The sequence below is a fragment of the Elephas maximus genome, chromosome 12 (assembly GCF_024166365.1).
Source record: "Elephas maximus indicus isolate mEleMax1 chromosome 12, mEleMax1 primary haplotype, whole genome shotgun sequence".
Classification (NCBI taxonomy): Eukaryota; Metazoa; Chordata; class Mammalia; order Proboscidea; family Elephantidae; genus Elephas; species Elephas maximus.
In genome coordinates, this window is record NC_064830.1 from 101,708,050 (window position 1) to 101,731,367 (window position 23,318).

General features: G+C 55.6%; 1 protein-coding gene and 1 long non-coding RNA gene across 2 annotated transcripts in view; one reads left to right on the forward strand and one right to left on the reverse strand.

The window, feature by feature from the left end:
* Nucleotides 1–23,318, reverse strand: part of TECPR1 (tectonin beta-propeller repeat containing 1) — a 42,673-nt gene that overhangs the window by 3,335 nt on the left and 16,020 nt on the right. Inside the window, exons 8-21 of the mRNA XM_049904403.1 lie at nucleotides 21,161–21,262; nucleotides 18,468–18,613; nucleotides 12,393–12,877; nucleotides 11,734–11,879; nucleotides 10,750–10,905; nucleotides 9,528–9,677; nucleotides 9,295–9,452; nucleotides 6,186–6,313; nucleotides 5,138–5,240; nucleotides 3,754–3,850; nucleotides 3,430–3,509; nucleotides 2,323–2,379; nucleotides 1,432–1,603; nucleotides 744–879 (exon numbers count right to left, since the gene is read on the reverse strand). Coding sequence (XP_049760360.1) covers nucleotides 744–879; nucleotides 1,432–1,603; nucleotides 2,323–2,379; nucleotides 3,430–3,509; nucleotides 3,754–3,850; nucleotides 5,138–5,240; nucleotides 6,186–6,313; nucleotides 9,295–9,452; nucleotides 9,528–9,677; nucleotides 10,750–10,905; nucleotides 11,734–11,879; nucleotides 12,393–12,877; nucleotides 18,468–18,613; nucleotides 21,161–21,262 — 2,116 coding nt within the window. The remainder of the gene's footprint in view (nucleotides 1–743; nucleotides 880–1,431; nucleotides 1,604–2,322; nucleotides 2,380–3,429; nucleotides 3,510–3,753; nucleotides 3,851–5,137; nucleotides 5,241–6,185; nucleotides 6,314–9,294; nucleotides 9,453–9,527; nucleotides 9,678–10,749; nucleotides 10,906–11,733; nucleotides 11,880–12,392; nucleotides 12,878–18,467; nucleotides 18,614–21,160; nucleotides 21,263–23,318) is intronic.
* Nucleotides 838–21,336, forward strand: LOC126087205 (uncharacterized). Its single transcript, XR_007519685.1, has 3 exons — nucleotides 838–997; nucleotides 6,550–6,648; nucleotides 21,310–21,336. It is a non-coding gene; the product is annotated as an uncharacterized LOC126087205 (long non-coding RNA).

Consider the following 23,318-nt stretch of genomic DNA (forward strand, 5'->3'; position numbering starts at 1 on the left):
GCACACAGCCAGGGCCCGCCAGAACTGCCCAGGCCCCCCATCCACCAATGCCCCAGCCTCTCCAGGGTCCTTGGGGGCCGCAGCAATTTCCCACAGACACTGACACCCAGGTGCCTAGCACAGCACAAGCGGGAGTCAGCCCTAGGCCACTGTGCACACCCACCAGGCTTGCATGGGGGCATTTACCCATCAACTGGCCACCCATCTGCCCCTGCACTTGTCCGTCCATCCCTCTGCCGGCCGCCCTGTGCCAGGCTTGGAGGTGAATATGCAGCAAAGAGCGAGACCAGCACCCTGCCACCCAGACCCCAGGCTGACCTCCCAGGGGGAGAAACACAGCGAGCAAGTGGCCAGATGCGTCCACTGGGTGTGCCACCGGGCGGAGGGATGGAGGCACGGGGGTGGGGGGGGCACGTGTACCCTCTGGATAACACAGGAACATCTGGGAAAGAGCATCGGGGGCAGGAGAGCCAGAGAGCAACGCCCAGGGCAGGAGGAGCTGCAGGACCGTCACCGAGAGGACCGCCCTGTAGCCACCCCAGCGGAGGGGGGTGGGTGCAGCCTCTGTGAGGGGTCCTGGCCCAGGGGCAGCATTCGGCAAACACTTGTGGAGTTGAGCTGAAAGCAAGAGACCCATCACCCACAGTCCCCCCTCTGATGGAGGCCTGTGAACTTGCCCTGGCCAGGCCCCTGCCCGTCCTGAGCAGGCAGTGCCAGGTTGGGGTCACTGGGGTGACACTCACCGGCCGGCTGGGAAGGGGACACGGAGCCGCGGTAGAAGGCAGAGCCATCGAGGGCCACGGCCCACACCTGGTGGCAGGCACCCACGGAGACGCAGGCGAAGGGCTGGTCAGTGCCCACGTGCAGCCAGGAGGAGCCCTGGGGGGAGAGGGCACTGAGATTTTGCCAGTGCCTAGATCCTAGGTCACTGGGCCTGCCCCCAGCCCTCCCAGACCCAGGTGACAGGACCCCTGGCAGTGCTTCAAATCTCTGGCTGGTGAGTGACAGGGGAGGTGTGGCGTTGGGGGAACTGGACAGGGATGAAGGTGGCTCTAGGGCCATACGTAAGGGCAGCCTGGTCAGCCCTGACCGTGACCCAAACTTGATCAAGTGACCTGGTTGTTTCTCTCAAGTGTGGAGGTAACAGGCACTGGGTATGTGCTGCTGTGACACAAAGGGTCTCAGTGACGACACACGTGGCCCTCTGAGCTGGTGTGTGGGTCTGATTCTGTCACCCTCACCTGGGGCCCGGAGACCTGGGAGGCTCCTCGTGCCTGTCTCAGACTCCGAGCCCAGTAAGCCAGTCGGGGCCCTGTGGTGACCACCGTCCAGGGTCCCTTTCTGGGCAGCCTGGGTCCCCCTGAATCAGAACTAGAGGCCTGACTTCTGAAAGGGTCCACTAGCACCCCGCCCGCCTGAGGTGGCACTCACCGCAGGGTTGAGCTCGGACACACCCAGGCGACACAGCACGTCCCCCTTGTCACTGACGGCCCACAGGGCGATGCTGCCCTTGGCGCCCGGGCTCTCGGGGATGATGGACACATCCCCCAGGGCGATGGGGGCCACTTCCAGCCAGGGCCCGCTGGTCACCAGCTTGCATTTTCTGCACGTGGGAAGAGAGCACAGACCAGGGACCCAATTTGACTGGGTGCCCAGGCCAGCTCACTCACTGCACAGGGGCTCAGAAAGCAAGAATCACAGGGTGCAGATCTCTCCCCCAAACCCAAAAACCAAACCCACTGCCGTTGAGTCAATTCTGACTCATAGTAACGCTACAGGACAGAATAGAACCGCCACATAGCGTTTCCAAGGAGTGGCTGATGGCTTCAAACTGCTGACCTTTTAGTTAGCAGCCTGAGCCCTTAGCCACTATGCCACCTCTCCCTGGGGGTGGGGGGCTGGAAAAGGAGCTGCCAGGTGCTAGGCTCCCAGGACCAGCTCGGTCTCAGGGAGGGGAGGGGCCAGGTGCAACACCTGGGAGAGGCACCTGAGGAGAGGGGTGGGGGTGGGTATGGGGGTAGGCATGACTTCCCTGCTGATGGGAGGGGACAAGGAGGCCTGGGAGGGGCTGGCTCCTTCCCAGCCCTGCCAGCCAAGCCCCACCCCAGGAGACCTGTGGAGACATTTCTCTATTTGTCCTCAGAAACTGGAGAGCCTAGAGGCTGGGAGCCCGCAGGCACTTCCTGGCCTGACATTTACTTTGATTCCATGCCCCGCCTACCACCCCCTCCTGTTTTTTTTTCCATCGGACCGAGGTCAGAGGCCAGAGATTTGGCCCAAGGAGCCAGAATTCCTTCCAGGCAGGGGGGGCCCAGCCGTCACCTGGCCCAGCACCGTCTCCTGACGAAGTCCTTCATGGTCTTGTACCCGTGGTATGAGCTGCAAGAGGAACAAGTGATATTGAGACCACTCCCCAGAAGTTTCCTTTTCCACCCTCTTGGTGAACGGGGCACAGAGCAGTCCCTGCCCCGGGTGTGAGCCACGCGGTGGGTTCAAAGACGGTGCTGTCTCCCCGGGGACCCTCCCGCTGCTCCTCGGGCCAAATGTGAACACCCCCCACCCCGCCCCAGGCCATGGCACCAAGGCCCCACTGCCTTTGTATGCGGGACGCCGGGCATCCTGGGGTGGGGGCCTTCCTGGGGTGGGGGCCTCCTGGGGTGGGGGCCTCCTGGGGTGGGGGCAGGGCACCTGACCAGGCAGGAGGGTCTGCTCAGGGGCTCTGAGCCCATGCCACCCCAGACCCTATCAGACTACTTGTGGGGAATATGAGCCTTCTCTGCAGGTGAGGGCCCCAGGGCTGAGTGAGGAGGGGGCACCCCCAGGAGAGCCCTGTGCTCGGGCCCTGCCATCTTACACCAGGTCCTGGGGCTGAGGTCTCTTCAGAAGCAGCCCCAGCTCCTGCCCTCTGGGCTCCTCTCACAGCACCCCAACACCTTTTGCCAGCCCCATGGCCTGGCCGGCCCCTCAACCACCCCTGTTGCTGCTCGCCACATGGTGTCCTGCCTCCCAGGCAGAGTTGGCCTTGCTCACCTGTTCCCCACCCAATACCCTCCCCCGGGTCATCTAAGGACGGAGCTGGCCTCACTCATGCTGACACTCGGGGCCTGGCCCACAGTGCCTCGAGGCCACCTCTCCCTCTAGGGCCCCCTCAGCCCTGGTCACAGGGTCCGCCCGTCTGGCCTCCTAGGACCTGGGTGCACCTGGCAGGGAGGTGGCCAGCTGCTCCTAGTCCTGTTGGGGGCTGAGGCAGTACTCAGGGCTTGGCTGCCTCCACCATGGCGGGGGCCCCCAGGGCTGGCTGGGCAGAGGCCACCAGAGAGGAGTGGGGTGCCAAGGAGGAATGGGCTGCCAAGGTCAAGCGCCCAGGGTCCTGACACTTGGGGCCACTGTCCTGGGAGACGCCGTGCAAAGAGAGGGAAAGTTGCTTACGCAGGAAAGTCACTGGCATACTGCCATCCCTCCTGGTCGGTGCCCCCAGCAGCGCTGAAGTCCACGTACCAGTCAGAGACCTGGGAAGAGACCAAGTCAGGGCAGGGGACCCCGGCACCCTGAAACCCAGGTACCAATCAGACCTGGGGGACCCCAGCTGCACCCTGAAACTCAGGTACCAGTCAGACCTGGGGGACCCCACCTGCACCCTAAACCCAGGAACCAGGCAGATCCGGGAGACCCCAACTGCACCCTGAAACCCAGGTACCAGTCAGAGACCCGAGAGAGAGGCCTGTCAGTGTCACTGCAAGAACTGGCGCTCACCCAGGTCCACTGAGGCGAGGGCGGCTTCGTGCTGGCCTTCGTGCGCTCCTGCAGCCCTGAGGCATCGCTCCACATGTACCGGTCAGTGGGCAGACCTCTGTGAACAGGGGGCGACAGAGGAGAACCCGGAAGTAGGCAGCCCTAGCCAGGCACTGTGGTGACAGGCAGAGAACCCTTCCGGAGGGGCCCTCAGGAAGAAGCCTGTACCCCGGATGCCAGAACAGGTTCCCCAGGGTGAACACGCTCAGGTGCCCTGAATTCCAATGCCTAGCCTCCTGAGTAAATGTTCACTCTTTAAAGCCGTGCACTTGTATTTGTGTTACAGCAGCACTAGGAGACTGAGACACCACTACACACTGGAGTGGCTGAAACAGAAAAGACAAATAGAAACAGCGCGGCTCTCACACGCTGCTGGAAAGACGTGAACTGGCCTGCCGGCTCTGGAAATCTGGCTTTGTGTAGTGAGGTGGAGCACTCTCATTCCCTAAAACCCAGCAATTCCGCTCCTAGGCACGTAACCACAGAAGCGTGTGTGCCTGTGAGCAGCTCTCCACAGCGCCTTGACCAGCCCACATGTCCACCAACGGTTGGAGGCATAAATACATCATGGCGTTTTAGTACATTATACAGTAAAATAGAAAATTAAACACACTGCAGTTACATGCAACCCCAAGGGTAAACTTCACACACATTACGTTAAGTGAAAGGCTCCAGGCACAGAAACACAGAATTCCATTCATGTGATGTTCAAAAACAAGCAAACTACTACAAGACAAGTAACCATGACCATCATTCCCCAAGCTGCCCCCCCCCCAAAAAAAAAAACAGAATAAGCAAAACTACAGTAGCGGTTCATGAGAAGGGAAGGGAAAATGAGAGAAGGGTCGTGAATGGGGTGAGGTGTCAGGTGACGCTCTATTTCTTGACCTGGGTGGTGGTTACTCTGGTGTTTGGTTTGGGATAACTCAATGAGCTATGTGATATTTATATTTCATGTATGTGATAAACTAAACCCACTGCCATTCCGACTCATAGCAACTCTGTAGGACAGGGTTGAACTGCCCCACAGGGTTTCCAAGGCTGTCACATTTACGGAAGCAGGCTGTCACATTTTTCTCCCGCAGAGCAGCCGGTGGGTTCGAACCGCTGACCTTTCAGTTAGCAGCCGAGCGCTTAACCATTGTGCCACCAGAACTTCTTATATATGTGGTACCTCCCAACAGAGTTTTTAAAATACGCTTAACATTGAAAGAATCACCAGAAAAACACCTGGCCAGCAGTAAGGTTCAGTTTGTCGACGCCAGGGGGCAGCACCAGCCTCCTGGCCTGTTTTCATCGGCTGTGGCCTGGGCAGGAGGCAGCCCCCCAGGGCCAGGCTGCTCACCTGCTGGTGTAGCCAGTGACCGGGTTCCAGCGCTGGTTCTCATAGACGTAGACACACTTCACATCCGACTGCGTGTAGATGTTGCTGGTGCTGCTGGCCAGACCTGGGGGGAAAGGGGGCTGCAGTGCCTGCCCCACTCGGGCCTCAGGGTTTGCGACAGCAGAGAATAGGGGGGCAGGGCCCAGATCAGCAGAGAGGGCGTAATGCCTGGCTGATCTTATCTTGCAGGGGGCTGGGCTTGGATCCAGTGGGAAGACCCGGCTGCACATTAAGCTCTTCCTGCCCGTGTCCCCTCCAGCTCTCCTGCCTCAGGCTCTGTCCTCCGCTGCCCCTCTTTCCTCCTTCACTCCCTGGACCACTCACATAACCTCCATGAGCCCCAAATTCCTCATTTGTAAAGTGGGTACCAAAGTAACTCCTACCTCACAAACGGGGAAGCTGTTACACCTGTGCAGATGTGTGTGCCTGTGGTCTGAGTGGACCACTGCTCTATCGGATTCGCTGCCCCCTACTGTGGGGCATGTGGGTTCGGGCGCTGAATTGTCTCATTTCAGGGCTTGTTTCTGCCTCTATTTCCTACTAGGAGACCCTCGCTGAACTCAGGGGGTCTCCAAGAGTTCAGCAAGCTCTCACCCCCTAGAGTATGACCCACCTAGCGAGAGACCAGAACTCGGGCCTGGGAATCAGAAGATCAGGGTCCTGGGGCTACCCCAATGTACCCAGAGGTCCCATCTGAAATGAGGATTGGAGACACTGAGGGCCCTGGCAGCTGGCCTTTCTAGAACCCTCACAGCCCTGCCCTCAGCCAGCAGGGTGCCTGGGAAGGCTTGGTGGTCTCCAGGCTCACCCTCATGGGTCGGTCAAAGGACAGCCTGCCTCCTCCCTCGTCCTCTGCTGACCATGGTAAAGATCACCTGCCAGCTCGCTGCCACACTGCGGCAGTGGTGGCAGCATTGGGCACGGGAGCAGGACAGGGGTTAGAGGAGGAAATCCCAGAAGTGCTGGGCAGGGCCTGGAATGCCAGCTCCACCAGCAACGCAGCCCTCACCTTGGAAGCAGCCTCCGCCATAGCCACCGGTATACACCCAGGCTGTGTGGTCATAGCCAAGGCCCCATACCACGCCACGGCTGCTGGCCTCCACCACTCGCAAGTGACCACCCATCTGCCGCCAGAACCTGGAGGAGGGGGTGGTGGGTGTGGGGAGGCAGGGGAGGAGGGCCCGGCTTCAGTCCTGCTTCCAGCCTTCGCCGCCCCCTCAGCCCGGCCGGTGTTGTTCTGCCGCCTCCCATGGACACCCTGTTGTGTGAGTCTGTGGCCTCCAAACTTGGGCAGAGAATTCATGAAGGCCAGGCTAATCCGCGTGGCTTCCCGTCGTGTATTTTGTATTAATCAACGACTTCCTGTTTTGTAGGAATCGGGGCATGGGAGAAGCAGAGTCTCTGCACTGAGGCAGGGTGTGGTGCAGCCCCAAAACAGGGGACCCCAGAAGCCGCACAGACAGGGGGCCGAGGTAAGCAGCCCATGCTTACGCCTGCTGGGGCCTGGGGGGGTGGGAGGCTTGAGGGTCACTGGGAAGCAGGCGCCTCCCACCCCTGTCAGACAGCACGGCTACAGACTAATAGTTATTTCACCAAACAGGCGGCAGGGACACGCAGCCTTCTTAGGGTCCCCTCCTTGGGCCAAGGCCCTGCCCCCATCACCAGAGGGGGAACCAGAGGTGGTCTGACTTGTTCCACCAGCACCGCACACACAAGGGCCCCAAAGAGCTCGGCCAACAGATGCTGAATGGAGCCCAGCACCTCCCGGGTAGTCCCACCCCAAGGGGCCGGAAGGACAGGGGTTCTGCTTACTGTCCCATCAGACAGCTATAAATGCCACCTCCACAACAAGGACTCCAGCTTGCATCTCCCTGGACTCCTCCTGGCTGCACCCTACCTGGCCCAGGCCCCCCACGAGCCTGCTCCCCCACCCCATGTTCCCGCTTGGTCAATGGAGCCACACACTGCAGAATCTTCCACGGCACCACTCTCTCCTGCCCTCCTCCCCACACCCATTACGGCTCCCAGGACCCCTCCCTTTAAAACCCTCTCCAAATCAACCTTTCTCTCCCCTCCGCTCCCACACCTGGCCAGGCTACCGCCTCTCTCACCTAGATCCCACAAGCGCCTATGGCAGGTCTCCCTGCTCCCACCCTGGCCGCGCCCTCACCCACACTGCCCTTCCCTGCGCCTGACGGGCCCCCCAAACAGAAGCCAAACGCTGCACTGCCCAATGACGCCCCAGAGGCCCTGCCATGCTCCATAGCTGTCTACGCGCTGGGTCCCTGTGAGCTCTGGGCCTGGGTCTCACCGCCGTGCTCAGCCCACTGCCCACTGCCCACTGCCCACGCCCTGGCCCTGTGCTGCTCCTGGAAAACCCTGTGAAGCCCACCTGAAGGTTTCTGAGCATCTGTTAGGGTCTGAGTGTGTCCCCCAAAAAGATATGCTCAGGTCCTAATCCCGGTCCCCGTGAACATTACCTCATTTGGCAATAGGTTCTTTGAAGATAATACCATTTGAGTCAATATGAGGTCACATTGGGGTAGGGTAGCACTAATCCAATATGAGGGGCGTTCTTATAAAATGAGGAGGCTTGGTGGTGCAATAGTTAAGCACTCGGCTGCTAACCAAAAGGTCAGCAGTTTGAGCCAAACAGCTGCTCCACAGGAGAACGATGGTCTGCTTCTGTAAAGATTACAGCCTTGGAAACCCCATGGGGCAGTTCTACTCTGTCCTACAGGGTCGCTATGAATTGGAATCGACTTGATGGCAATGGGTTTGGTCTGAGTCTTATATAACAGGAGGAGACAGACACAGAAGGAAGACAGCCACGTGACAACAGACTTAATGGGGCTGCTGCAGGCCAAAGAACATCTGGGGCTACCGGAAGCTGAGGGCAACAAGGAAGGAACTTCCCTTCTGGAGAGAGCATGGCCCTGCCAAGACCCCAAACTCGGATTCCCAGCCCCCAGAACTGTGTGACAAATTTCCATTCGCCTACTATACACGTGGGGTCAAACTGGCAACAGCAACTCGAATGGTCAGCTGGGAAGCTTAGGGGGCAATGAGTTTGTGTTAATGGTAGAGGAACCAAAAAGGAGGGTGAGAATGGCTGGACGGCTTGACGGATATAATCAATGTCACTGAACCATATACACAGAAACTGCCGAGCTCGTGTATGTTTTGCTGTATACAGTCTCAACAACAACAAAGATACAACAAATTATTAAAAAACAAAACAAAAATTTCTGTTCTTATGGGCCATCCAGTTTGTGGTGCTTGGTTACAGCAAGTCCTAGGACATCAATGTAGCCTCCTACCCAGAAGACACCCCCCGTCTTTCTTTCCATCACCTCGCCTGGCTTCACTTGTCCCCACAGACCTGCCACCCACCCAGAGCGCAGGGACAGTGAGTGAACAAATGGGCTGCACACGGCTTCCGCTGGCCTCCCGCCGCTCCAGGCTCCTCGGTCTCCCTGGACACAGTGAGGCGGTCACCAGGCCAGAAAACCCACTGCCCTCACCAGGGGGCCTGGACGAGTCACCGACCCTCACCAGGCTTGGCCTCCTCAGCCAAGGGTAAGGCTGGCTGTAAAGTGGGGGTACAGGTGACGTGCTAATATGGGTGGCCAGAATGCTGTTCTCTCCTCTGCCCTCCTGGTTCCCCGTGCAAGGCTGCACGCAGCAGGTACTTAGTAACAGCTGATGCAGCTTGGTGCAAGGCACCTATGGCCCCTGGCTGGGACAGCTGACCGTGGTTGAGAGCTGCTCTCCCCAGGGTAGAGATTTAGCCTCAACATCTCACCCTCCATGTTCCTTCTCAGGTGCTCAGCTGACCTGAGCCCATTCTCTAGGTTCCCCTTTGGGGCCCAGAACAGGCCCAGGAGGACTTGGGGCTGGGAGCCAGCTGGCTAAGCCTCTGACTGCTCAGGGTGAAGTGAGGCCTGTGGGGGCGACTGGGCTTGCTGGGGCCCCTCCCTTATGGACACAGCTCTGGGTGCTGGGGGGACAGGCCCTAAACTGGGGAGAGGGGATGTGCCCCAGACCCCTCCTTCCTGGACCACAACTCTGGGTGCTGGGGAAGAGGGAGAAAGACCCATTCGGAGTGTGGTACTCACATCTGGTCGCAGGGCAGTGGGTGCTCAGGGGCCTCCAGGTCGAGGCTGGGATCGCTCACAAAGATGTCCCCTTTGCAGGTGACGGACCAGATAGCCTGGGGGGAGGGACGGCCGTGCACCCTCCGGCTCTCGCAGCAGGATAGGCTGAGCAGGGCCAGCTGGCAGGGGGAGATGCGGTTAGAGCTGGGCAGGGGTGGGCGAGGGCAGGCCGGGCAGGCCCCCTGCCCACTTACCCAGTCGTTCATCTCCTGCTCGGTGGCGGCAGCCAGGCGTGCAGGCCACCTCTGCCGGGTCCTCTCGGGCGTGTACAGGGCGAAGGAGTGCTTGGCCTCATTCAGGACTGGTACCAGCACTGTCACCTCATTGAGGAACAGGTGGATGTACTGTCCAAAGAGCAGGCGTCACCAAGGACGGAGAGGACACCGCTGGGCAGGACACCCAAGCTCCCCACCGCTGGGCCACAGCCGGGGGTATGGGGACGCCACCAAGGGGTACAGACAGGGACTGGGCCACGCTGGGGAGTCACCCCTGGTGCTACAGAGCTCGTCCTAGGGGGCCTCCTGTGAGTTTTGGTGGTGGGCAATGGGGCCAAGTTCCGGCATAGAGACGGTCTTGATGAATAAATGCCAATTTACATGTCGTCATTGTTGGGAGGAGCCCTGGTGGAGAAGTGGTTAAGCACTTGGCTGCTAACCGAAAGGTCAGCGATTCAAACCCACCAGCACTCCACTGGAGAAAGTTGTGGCAGTCTGCTTCTGTAAAGATTACAGCCTTAGAGACCCTACGGGCAGTTCTACTCTCTCCTGTAGGGTCTCTCTGAGTCAGAATCGACTCGATGGCAATGGGTTTATGGACAGGTTGTTGCTGGCTGCTGTTGAGTCGATCCATCTACATATTAAAGGTATGTTTTTTGAGTTGAGCAGGGCACTCTGGAATTAGACTGACATGGAACCAAGCCCAGCCAGCTTCCCACTAGGTGTCTGGGAGGGGACTGACTTCCTCTTGTGCAGCCTAGTTTCTCATCTGAAAACCTGAGCCTGGTGGCTGTTGCTGGCAGTGGGGAGAGGCCTCTGGAAGGGCCAGCACAGGGCAGGCCACAACCACGGCCAGAGGACAGTGGTCACCACAGATGAGGGGACAGCAGTCACCAGAGGGAGGACTGTGGCCACCAGGGAGGGAGGGGCTGCAGTCACCAGAGGGAGGACTGTGGCCATTATGGAGGGGGACAGTGGTCACCACGGAGGAGGTACAGTGGTGACCACAGGGGTAGGACAGTGGGCACCACGGAGCGGGGGCTGCAGCCACCACAGCCACTGGAGTATGCTTTGTAAACCACAAGGTGCGAAGCCTGCAACAAGCACCTTGGGGTTCAGTGTCCCTATCCCGCTGCTCTGACCCTTCCCCATGCACCCTCCCCTCCAGCTCTGAGTGCCCCCTCCCCGACATGCCACGTACCTTCTTCTCCTCGTTGACCACATAGTAGATGAACAGGATGCTGTCCCTTGCCCCGTCATGCCCTGTGAACTGCTCCAGGGCCACACGCACGTCCACCCACTTGTGGGGCTTCCAGTCGCACCACCACTGCAACGCCCCTGTCTTCACCCACACCGACTGGGGTACAGAGTGAAGAGTCACAGGCAAGCTCCGAGGTCCTGGCCCTGCAGACCCAGCCCCAGAACCACCCTGCCCCCTTCCATAGGATGCTCTGTGGGGGAGGCTCAGCAGCCTCTGTCAGGGATCCCGCCTGGCCTTGGCCCCTCAGCTCCCCACTTCCCGTAACAACACAGGAACGCCAGGGAACACCTCATGGGTGCCAGGTCCCAAGCCAGTGCTGACGACGCAGCACCTGACAATGCTAGCACAGCTCTGGCCCCATGTTGCAGATGGGGAAACAGGCTCAGGGAGGTCCTATGCTGTGGGCAACATCGCAGAGTGGGTCAGTGGCCCCCACCCAGCCTGAGGACCATGTTTAGCCTTGAGTGGCAGGGTGCTGCAGCCCACGCCTCTGCAGGATTAGTCACGTCCGCTACATAGCCCCTCTGTCTCCCCAGCTCAGCTGTGGGCCCTCTGAGTGTGGACCTGGCATGGACAGCCTGGGCGGGGACCTGTGGCCGCCCTTGGTTCCGTCCTTGTTCATGCAGGCACTCAGGCTGTCCTTTGGTGGCAGAAGGACCACCAGCACCCCCCACCCATCCCTGGCAGGAGGCTCCAGTCTGGCCCCCAGGGCCACTAGGGCCTGCAGCTCCGTGGGGCCTGAGCTCACGCTCTTTAGGGAGAGCCAACCATCACAGTGTCTTCATGCCTGAATCCACCACAGGCTGGACGGGACAGTCCATCCCCAAGATGGGCGGGCAGAGGCAGGGCCGACATACAGCAGGTACTCCACGGATGCCCGCGGGGACACGTGCGTGACAGGGTGGCAGGGCGGGCACCACGCACCTGCTCCACTGCCTGCTCATAGTGCCGGAAGTTCTCTAGCTCCCGCTTGGTCCGCTCTGTGAGCTGCTGGAAAATCTGCTTCCTCCAGGCAGCAGTCTGGGCCGGTGTCACGGGTGGGGCCAGCGTCTGCATGGCTGGGGACAGGCCTGCGGGGCCCACTGGGCCTCAGCATGGCCACTCCAGCCGCCCCCCCACTCCGGGCCAATCCTTGGATCACGCCCAGGCTTTTTCCCCCCCAGACAGGCAGAGGCCTCCGCAATCGTGACTTCTGTACATTTTTAAATCACCTCTTTCTTGCTAGAAAGCTGGGATCTCCAAAAATAGCCTCATAAGCCCCCCACATCCACCCTGATGGGCAAGCTGCTGTCCCCTCACAGTTCAGCCTCGAATGTGACCACCACTGCTGGACTGGGGAGAGGGTGCCAGGGCAGGGGCACCTGGCTGAGCTCTGAGAGGTGCAGGCAGGCAGGCTGGCCGGACTTGGGGATGTGGACTCGGAAACATGGGGGTCGGGCAGCTGGGTGCAGGAGGGGGTGCAGACACAGGGTGGGGCCTGCTCAGAGCCCCCGGGACACATCCCATCCCTAGCCCTCCCTCTGTGGGCATCTTCTCCTGCTCCGTACCCTGGATCCCCGGCCACCCTGGGCAGGGCTACTTACCTGACTGGGCAGAGAACCACTTGAGTGCCGTGTGGGCCTCTACAGCGCAGCCTCCTCCAGACACCCAGGCCCACAGTGGGTGATCGTCAGCGCCGTAGGGCTCCTCCAGGCCCAGCGGCAGGAGCCCCAGGGAGGGGAGGCCAGGGGTCTCAGGGAGGCCAGGTGTTGAGTGGCCAGGCACCCTCCTGGGCTCCTTCAGGTCGATGTTGGTCCAGGGCAGCTCTGCCGGGGCACAGACTGGGCCGGACCGAGGCTTGCCTCCTGGGCCCTCGGCCTGGTCAGCCTTCTCCTCTGCCCCAGCTGTGGGCCTGCCAGGCCTTGGACCTAAGGCCGGGTTGCCCTTGTAGCTCCTAGAGCTGTCCAAAGAGTCTGCAGGGTGAGGATGGTTGGGTCCTGGTCGATCCACTTCTGAGGAGGCGTCGGTGTCGCTGGGGGCAGAAGACTCACCACTGCCCCTCACCTCATCGCCAAAGAAGCAGCCGGCACTGGGGACAAAATGGGCAGGCCTGTCACTCCCCGAAGGAGCCCGCCCTCTGCCCCACTCCACCCTGACCAGCTTAGTGACCTTGTGCGGGCCACCACCTCTCCCAGCTCCTTCTTCCTCTGTGAAACCCAACACGTTAGGACTGACTTCCCAGGGAGCCAAAATGCCTGGGCTGTCCTCAGAGTGGTCCAATCAGCAAATCTGGGGGTGGGGAGCTGACGTCGGTATCATTTTTATTGTGCTAAGATGCTGGATGCTGTCAAATGGATTTCCACTCATAGCGACCCCACGTGACAAAGTAGAACTGCCCCATAGTACTTTATGGCCTCTAATCTTTACAGACACAGATCACCAGGTCTTTCTCCCTCGGAGCGGCTGGCTGGGTTTGAACCACCAACCTTTTGATTATCAGCCAAGTGCTTAACTGTTGCACCACCAAGAGCTCATTTGTGGTAAAATACACATAGCAAAAAATCTACCATTTTAATCATTCAAAAATATACAATTTGGCGGGGCTGAGTACATCCACACTATTATGGAACCATCACCACCACCTAGTTCCAGAACTTTTTAATTGATCCACGTGGGAATCTCGTGCCCAGGAAGCACTCACTCACCAGGCCCTCCTCCCCCAGGCCCTGACAACCACTACTCTGCCGCCTGCGTCTGTGGCTCCGCCTGTTCGGGACATTTCATGTGAGTGGAATCATACAATACGGGGGCTTTGTCTCTCTGGCTTCCTTCACTGAGCAGAGTGTTCATCCATGTTGTAGCAGGCAAGACTGCTTTTCTTTTTATTGCTAAATCACATTCCATTTTATGGAGAGACCCCATTTTGTTCATCCATTCGCCTGGTGATGGACACACGGGTTGTTTCCACATTTAGGCTGTTGTCAATACTGCTGCAGTGAACACTGGTGCACATGTATCCGCTGGAGTCACTGCTTTCAAGCCTTCTAGTTATATATCGAGGAGTGGAACTGATGAATCATAGGGTAAATCTGTTCAAGTTTTTGAGGAACCTTCAAAATGTTTTCCACAGCGGCTGCACCATTTTACATTCCCACTAGCAATGTATGAGGGTTCCAATTCACATCTTCACCATTGTCTCTTTCATTATAGCCATCCTAGTGAGTGTCCAAGGAGCCCTGGTTAAAGCACTAGGCTGCTAACTGAAAGGTTGGCGGTTCCAACTCACCAGCAGACCCATGGGAGAAATACATGTGATCTGCTCCTTAAAGATTTCAGCCTTAGGAAACCCTATGGGGCAGTTCTACTCTGTCCTTACAGGGTGGCTATGAGTTGGAATCGACAACGATGGGTTTTTTAACGACTAATGATGTTGAGTATCTTTTCATGTGCTTACAGACATACCGGGTTTTACTGCAGTTCACTTTATCATATTTTACAGATACTACCGTATTTTACAAATGGAAGGTCTCCGGTAACCCTGCACTGAGCAAGTCTATTGGCACCATTTTTCCAACAGCATGTGCTCACTTCATGGCTCTGTGTCACATTTTGGTAATTCTTGCAATATTTCAAACTTTTCTATTATTATTGTATGTGTTATGATGATCTGTGATCAGTGATCTCTGATGTTACTATTGTAATTGTTTTGGGGTGCCATGAACCACGCTCCTTTATAAGACAGCAAACTTAATCGGTAAATGTGTGTGTTCTGACTGCTCCATCGACCGGCTGCTCCCCTGTCTCGCTTTCTGTCCTCGGACCTCCCTATTCCCTGAGACACGACAATATTGAAATTAGGCCAATTAATACCCCTACAACAGCCTCTAAGTGTTCAAGTGAAAGGAAGAGTCCCACATCTCTCACTTTAAATCAAAAGCTAGATGATTAAGCTTAGTGAGGAAGGCGTGTCGAAAGCCGAGGCGGCCTGAAAGCTGGGGCTGTTTCGCCAGTTAGCCACGTTGTGAATGCGAAGGCGAAGTCCTTGAAGGAAATTAAAATGCTGTTCCAGGGAACACATGAACGGTAAGAAAGTGAAACAGCCTAATTGCTGATATGGAGAGAGTTTCAGTGGTCTGGATAGAAGAATAAACCAGCCACAACGTTCCCTGAAACCAAAACCTAATCCACAGCAAGGCCCTAACTCTCTTCAATTCTGTGAGGGCCGAGAGAGGTGAGGAAGCTGCAGGAGAAAAGTCTGAAGCTGGCAGAGGTGGGTTCATGAGCTTTAAGGCAAGACACCGTCTCCATAACATAAACGTGCACGGCGAAGCAGCAGGCGCTGACGTGGAGGCTGCGGCAAGTTATCAGAAGCTCCAGCTAAGGTCGCTGATGACGGCGGCTGCGCTGAACCACAGGCTTCCAGTGCTGACAGAGCAGCCTTCTATCGGCAGAGGGGCCGTCCAGGGCCTTCACAGCTGGAGAGGAGACGTCAACGCCCGGCTCCAGAGCTTCAGGGGGCAGGCCGGCTCTCTGGCTAGGGGCTAGTGCCGCTGGGGACTTTAAGTTGAAGCCAACGCTCATTTACCGTTCCCAAAACCCTAGGGCCCTTAAGAGCTATGCTAAGTCTACTCTGCCTGGGCTCTGTAAACGGAACAGCAAAGCCCGGCTGGCAGCACATCTGTTCACAACATGGTTTACTGAACATTTTAAGCCCACTGTTGAGACCTACTGCTCAGAAAAAAAGATTCCTTTCAAAATATCACTGCTCACTGACAATGCACCTGGTCACCCAAGAGTTCTGATGCAGATGTACGAGGAGATTGTTGTTTTCATACCTGCTAACACCACATCCATTCTGCAGCCCATGGACCAAGGAGTAATTTTGAATTTCAAGTCTTATTATTTAAGAAATACATTTTGTAAGGCTATAGCTGCCATAGATAGTGATTCCTCTGATGGATCTGGGAAAAGTAAATTGAAAACCTTCTGGAAAAGATTCACCATTCTAAATGCCATTAAGAACATGTATGACTGGGAGGAAGTCAAAATATCAACATTAACAGGAGTTTAGAAGTTGTTCCAACCCTCATGGATGCCTTTGAGGGGTTCAAGGCTTCAGCGGAGGAAGTAACTGCAGATGCAGTGGAAACACCAAGAGAACTAGAACTACAAGTGGAGCCTGAAGATGTGACTGAATTGCTGCCATCTCACGATAAAGCTTTAATAAGGAGTTGCTTCTTAGGGATGAGCAAAGAAAGTAGTTTCTCGAGATGGAACCTACTCCTGGCGAAGATGCTGCGAACATTGTTGAAATGACAACAAAAGATTCAGAATATTACATAAACTTAGTTGATAAAGCAGTGGCAGGGTTTGAGAAGATTACCTCCAATTTTGAAAGAAGTTCTACTGTTGGTAAAATGTTATCAAACAGCATCGCGTGCTACCGAGAAATCTTTCGTGACAGAAACAGTCAATCGGTGTGGCAAACTTCATTGTTGTCTTATTTTAAGAAATTGCCACAGCCACTCCAACCTTCAGCAACCACCACCCTGATCAGTTAGCAGCCATCAACATCAAGGCAAGGCCCTCCACCAGCAAAAAGCTTACGACTCGCTGTAGGCTCAGATGATGGTTAGCATTGTCTAGTGATGAAGTATTTTTTAATTGAAGTATGTACATTGTTTTTTTAGGACATGATGCTATGGCACACTTAACAGACTACAATATAGTGTAAACAACTTTTATACGCACTAGGAAACCAAAAACTTCGTGGGACTGGCTTTACTGCAATAGTCGCTTTATTGTGGTGGTCTGGAAACAAACCCCCAGTATCTCTGAGTTGTTCCTGTATTAGCCATTTGCGTATCTTCTTTGGAGAAATGTCTGTTCAAGTCCTTTGCCCCTTTAATTGGGTTGCCTGCCTTTTTGTTGTTGAGTTGTAAGAGTACTTTACACATTCTAGACACTGCACGCTGGTTAAGAGCTCGGCTGCTAACCAAAAGGTCACCAGCTGCTCCCTGGAAACATTATGGAGCAGTTCTACTGTCCTACAGGGTCACTGTTGAGTCAGAATCAACTTGACAGCACATAACAACAATAACAGATCCTTACCAGATGTATGACCTGCAAGTATTTTCTCCCACTCTACAGGTTGCCTTTTCACTCTTTTGATAGTGTCTTTGGATGCACAAAAGTTTGAAATTTTGACTAAGTCCAATTTACCTATTTTTTTCCTCTGTGCTTTTGATGTTGTATCTCAGAAGCCATTGCCAAATCCAAGGTCATGAAGGTGTGGCATTGGTATTTTTTTTCAGATGTCTCAGTTGATTCCAACGCGCTGTCCAGTTTGAGGGGACTATGTCAGGTGCAGTGTGAGCAAGCCCTTGCCCAGGTTGGGGACCCAATGGGTGCTTGATGAGCCCCTGGGGCCTTCCTCCCAGCCCTCTGGGTGGGGGAAGCAGAGGGGTGCGGACTGGGTCTGGTGAGGGCTTGAGCTAAACTAGGAACATGGCACCTGCAGAGTCCTGGGTCAAGGCCTCCCAAGCAGATGAATCCTGCATCACCCATCTTAGAGGTGAGGAGACCCAGCTCCAACATGAACTACCTGTCTGTGCTCCAGGACTAATGGACAGAGCTGGGCTCGTCCAGTCTCTTCAAGTTGTGGCCATCAGACCAGCAGCATCCCCTGGGAACTTGTTAAAAATGCAGAATCTCGGGCCCTTGCCTAGACCTGCTGAATCAAATTGCAATTCTGAACCATTTGTGGGCTGTGAAATCAACATTGTCGTTTGTTGCCTTCAAGTCGATGCCGACCTATGGTGACCCCATGTGTGCAGAATAGAACCACTCCCTAGGGTTTCAAGGCTATGACCCCTTGGAAGCAGACTGCCAGGCCTGTCTTCTGAGGTGTATCTAGTAGGGTCTGAACTGCCAAACTTTTGATTAGTAGTCCCACACTTCAACTTCTATGCCAACTGGACTCTAGGCCTACAGAATCAGAAACCCTGGGGCCGGGCCTGGGACTCTGGGTCTGAACATGCCTACAGGTGACAGGCGTGTGCTCTAGCCTAGGGACCCTCCACCCTATTCTCTGCTTTCCTGTGATGGGGGCCTTAGCGCCCACCTCAAAGAAGCCTTTCCTCCCCACGAAGGTGAGACTTCAGAGCTAGTGGGCCAGCCCTGCCTGGGGACGGTCCAAGGTACCCTGGGCTCCCAGGAGACCCCTCAGGCTCTATCACCGGCCTCACAGGCTCCCTCTTTCCTTCCCGCTCAGCCCACACAGCAGCTGAGCTGCTCCCATGGGGCTGAACCTGGACTGAGGCGACAAGAATTTCGGTTGTTATTGCTGGGTGCCATCAAGTCAATTTTTAATTCATAGTGATCTCATGTGACACAGTAGAACAGCCCCATAGGGTTTTCTAGGCTGTAATCTTTATGGGAGCAGATTGCCAGGCCTTTCTCAAGCGAAGCTGGTAAGTGGGTTCAAATGCCAATTGTTTGGTTAGCAGTCAAGTGCTTAACTGTTGTGCTACCAGGGCTCCTTAGAAGTCCAGGGAGGGGGAAAACCCACACCCTGGCCCTTTGTAGGTAGGAGTTTGGTCATCCCTGCCTGGGACCAGGCCCACCACAGGGAGATGGAGGCCTCACACCAGCAGCCCATTCCCCCAATCCCAACTCACCTGAGGAGGCTGGATGAGCTGCCCGAGTGTGACCGGTCACACTCCCGGCCAGCGACGATGGCCTTCCACGTCTTTCCACTGAGCTCACTGGGGGTGACGCCCTGCCGGAAGTACATGGCCCGGTCCTCACAGGCGATGCCCCAGACCTGGAACAGAGAGAGGCCTGTGGGGTCCAGTGCCGACAGGGCTTCTCCCCTCATGGAGTAGGAGGCACATGTAACCGTGGGCGGGCATCCCTCCATCTGTGAGGCAGGGTGCATGCATGCATGCTGGGGCTCAGAGGGTCACCTGAGAGTGGACATGGGACAGTGTGGAAGTCGAATGCAGGAAGAGGAGCCCAGGAAGGGGCTGGGGAGGGGCCACACCAGGGGGAGCCTGGCCCCCTGGTGCCCGGTGAACTTGAGGGTTTGGGGTAACAGGGTCCAGAGGCGGGGTGGTGCTGTGACTCAGAGTCTACCATGTCCACACCTTCCACATAGTGTCTCGCCCAGAGGGTGGGCCTGATCTTTTTTAAGATGCAAAGTACCCTCCTTAAATTCTGACCCCACTGTCCACAGCAACATGGCCAGCAGACGGGGGGCCTGGCAGGCTTTCTGCTTTTTTTAACTGTGCTAAGTCTACAGGTGACAAAACATTTCTACGATCTTCACGTGTGCAGGTCAGTGACATTAATCACTTTTACTGTGCTGTTCAACCGTCTCCATTAACCGTTCCTGAATTCTTCCAGCATCCTTAACAGAAGCTCAGTGTCCCCTAACTGGTGTGTCTTCCCTTCCCCTCTCTCCCTCCTAGCCCTGGGTACCACTAATAAGCTTTGGCCTCTTTACACTTCCTGGTAGGCATCTTAGCCCCTGCCTTGGGACGCTGAGAAAGGCAGCTATGCTGGGCAGCCAGAGGGCCGAGGGCGGGTGGTGCGAGAACTGCCCATGTCAGGGCCCTTGCCTGCCCAGGCCCCACCGAGCATGGGCCCCAGGGCCCTGCTGGGTGCTGAGGCAGCTTCTCCACTTGGTGGGGGCAAGGTGGCTCCACACTCAAGCTGCCACCTCCTTAGGCTCAGTCCCCGTGTGCAACGCAGGCTCCAGTGTCACCACTGGCCACCAGCCCTGCAGCTCTTGGCCCATGCATGCCTGGGCTGCCAGGGCAGGTGGGATGAGGGTGCAGGGGTCCTCTTCACATCAGGAGGCTACCCACTGTACCCCAGTGTTCACTGCAGCACCATTCACAGTAGCCCAAAGGTAGCCATAACCCACATGTCCATCAGAGGATGAACGGATACACAAAATATGGTACACACGTACAGTGGAGTACTATTCGGCCACAAAGAGAAATGATGTTCTGATACACGCTACCACACGGATGAACCTTGAAAACCTGATGCCTGAGTGAACGTTATCTGACACAGAAGGAAAATACCGTATGACTCCGTGTGTATGAAATATCTAGAACAGGCAAACGCACAGAGTCAGAATGTAGATTAGGGATTAGCAGGGATGGGTGGGAGGCAATGGGGAATAATGCTGAGCAGTACAGAGTTTCTGTTTGGGGTCATGAAAGAGTCCTGGGCACAGATGGTGGTGATGGTTGTACAGCATGGCGGATGTCATTAATCCCACTGGATTGTTCACTTGAATATGGTTACAATGGCAATTTTTAAATACATATTTTACCATGGTAAAATAAAAAAAAGAAAACCCTATGCAGCACAGTTCTATTCTGGCATATATGGGGTCGCCATGAGTCGGAAATGACTCGACGGTAACCGGTTCAGTTTTGGTCATCAAGCTTTTGCAGCTGGAGTCATGTTTTGTGTGTGTTTGCTGTGAAGATGCTGAGACGGTTCCGAGCAAGCCCAGCTGTCTTTTTGCTACACTTTGTCGTTGTTAGCGGCCATTAAGTCAGCCCCAGGAACTGGTAACAATAACAACAATAATAGTGACAGATATTGGCTGAGTGACCGTATGTGCCAGGGGGAAAGAAAAAGGAGGCTGCCGACTCAGAGTTGTGAAATCACCTGAGCCTCCTCATCTCCAAGGAGAGCAGCACAGAGGATTCTACGAGAAGCTGCATCTGCGAGGCTCAGCTTCCACCTTCCCTGCTGACGCCATGCTGAAACGTGAGGCCCGTCCGCCTGACTTCACCCTCACGTTCCTCCATGGAGCCCTTCTAATGTCAGGGTGCAAGGATCTGTGCTCACCCCACTGCTCTGAGTGCAACTGTGGTCCTTGGGAAAGTGACTTGGGACAAGTGGGGGCTTTGGACCCCAGCAGGACAATCCCTAGGGACCCTCTTAGGCTTGGAGATCACAGGCGTGCAGGGCAGCATGCCTGGGGGTGGGCTTTGGTAAGCCAGTCATGGGGCCCAGACCGACTTTCTGTACCAGGAGTCCGCATTCTGAAACCTCTGTGCTCAGGAGTGACAGCCCCGGGCCTGGGGAGTTGCGAGCTCAGAGCACCACCCCTGCACACCTGGTGGCTGAGCCTGGGAATCCTGAGCACTGCCCCTGAATGCCTAGAGCCTCAAGCTCAGGGCACCGCCCCTGCACATCTGGAGCTCTGAGCTCTGAGCACCACCCCTGCACACCTGGAGCTATGAGCTCTGAGCACTGCCCCTGTACCTGATGGCTGACCCCCGGGAACCCTGAGCACTGCCCCTGCACCTGGTGGCTGACCCCGGGTGCCGCCTGCCTTGCATACCTGGTCGCTGAGTCCCACGTTCACCATCACCATTTCTCCAACCATCTCAATCCAGCTGGTGCCACAAGGATTGTGCGAGTTGATGCCTCTCCGGAACCACACCTGGGAGAATCAGAAATAAACATGCCTCTATTTTTTTTTTTCTATAGGGGAAGTCAGCACAACCTGACCAAGGCAAAGTCATACAAGCTTCCTAGATACATCCAAACACCTTGAGGAGCCAAGTTACTGAGGCTGAGGGCTGGGGACCATGGTCTTCGGGGATGTCTTAGTAAACTGGCATAACATAGTTTGTAAAGAAAACAGACTACATACTACTCTGGTGAGTAACATCTGGGGCCTTAAAAGCCTGTGAGCGGCCACCTAAGTTACTCCACAGGTCCCATCACCTCTGGAGCAAGGGAAAATGCAAAAACCAAAGACAAGGGGAAGATTAGTCCCAAGGACTGATGGACCACAACTACCACAGCCTCCACCAGACTGAGTCCATCACAACTAGATGGTGCCCTGCTACCACCTACTGCTCTGACAGAAATCACAGTAGAGGGTTCTGGATGGAGCTGGTGAAAAATATAGAACAAAATTCATATTCACCAAAAAAATACCAGACTTACTGGTCTGACAGACTGGAGGAACCCCCGAGACTATGGCCCCTCGACACCCTGCTAACTCAGAACTGAAGCCACTCCTGAAGTCCACCTTTCAGCCAAAGATTAGACAGGCCTACAAAACAAACAATAACACACGAGGAATGTGCTTCTCAGTTCAATCAAGCATACGAGATCAAATGAGCAACACCTGCCCAAAAGCAAAGACGAGAAACCAGGAAGAGACAGGAAATCTGGACGAACGGATGCGAAGAACCCAGGGCGGAAAGGGGGAAAGTGCTGGCACATTGCAGGGACTGCAAATAGCACAAAATAATTTGTGTGTAAATTTTGAATGAGGAACTAAATTGCGCTGTAACCTTTTACCTAAAGCACAATAAAATTAAAAAACAGACCAGAAAAATATGAAAAAAAAAATACAGGTGCATCCTTGGAGGGCTACGGAAAGAAAGCTTTGTTTTAAGGATCAGGGAGAACAAGTGGGTAACTTGATTCTTTTTTTCATGCCACGAGTTAGCGCAGCAAGTTGTTTAGGGTGGGGACATCAACTATCCACATCCTCCCCCCACCCCGGCCCGTCCTGGCACCATCCCACAGGGCTGAGGGGCCAACTGCCCCTCAGCCACCATCAGTTCTGGCAGCTTCTGGTCCATTTCCTGGCTGGAGACCATAACCACTCCCAGCAGACAAGCGGCTGCCAGAATCTCCACAGAATCTCCCCTAAGCCTATCCATAACCCCTAAACCTAAACTCTAACCCCTAACACTAACCCTAAACCCTAGCTCTAACCCTAACCCCAACCCCAGCTGATGCTGACCCTTGACCAGGAACATCCCGCCCACAGCAACCCAGGAGGTGGGCTGCCCTTCTCAGTTCTCCCCTTCCCTCACGCGTAAAAGCTTGGAAAAGGCCCTTTCATCGAATCCTGTTTTCCTTTGTGCAAGACAATGGCCTTTCTGATGTGATTCAGGAAAATTATTTTTCTAAACTCCTTAGAAAAAAATGACAGGTTCTGAGTCTATTCTTAGTGCTTTATGAGACAGTCTCTTGAAGCCTAATTTTTTTACGTCAATCTTAAAAACACACACAACCCAGCCACATTTTCCTCAGGCCTAACTATGGCCCCATGATGACTCACCTGGTCGTTGCCCCTCCAGCCCTGTGACACTCCCCACCCACCCCCGTGCTCCCCAAAGACCATCCTTGCCCATTCTCCATGGCGGCCTGGACAAAGCCCTTTCCACTTGTCATGGGGGGCCCCGTGAGATGAGTACTCACAGAAGCTGGTTATGTGAGAAAACGCTCAAGCCCCTTTGATAAGAACGTCTAAAACCACCACTTCCTTTTCTCTTTAACAAAGTGAGCAGCGTTAAATACTCGTCTGAAGACTGAGCAACTGAACTTTTTTCTCATTTAATTTGAAGAGACGGCACATCCTCTAAGAAGAAGGTTAGCAGTTGTGCTCCTGGGCAGTGGGGTGCCTGGGGATTCCCGGGGGGACAGTCCCATCTGTATGTCTTTGCCTGGGAGTTGGCCTGAGGCTTCAGGAC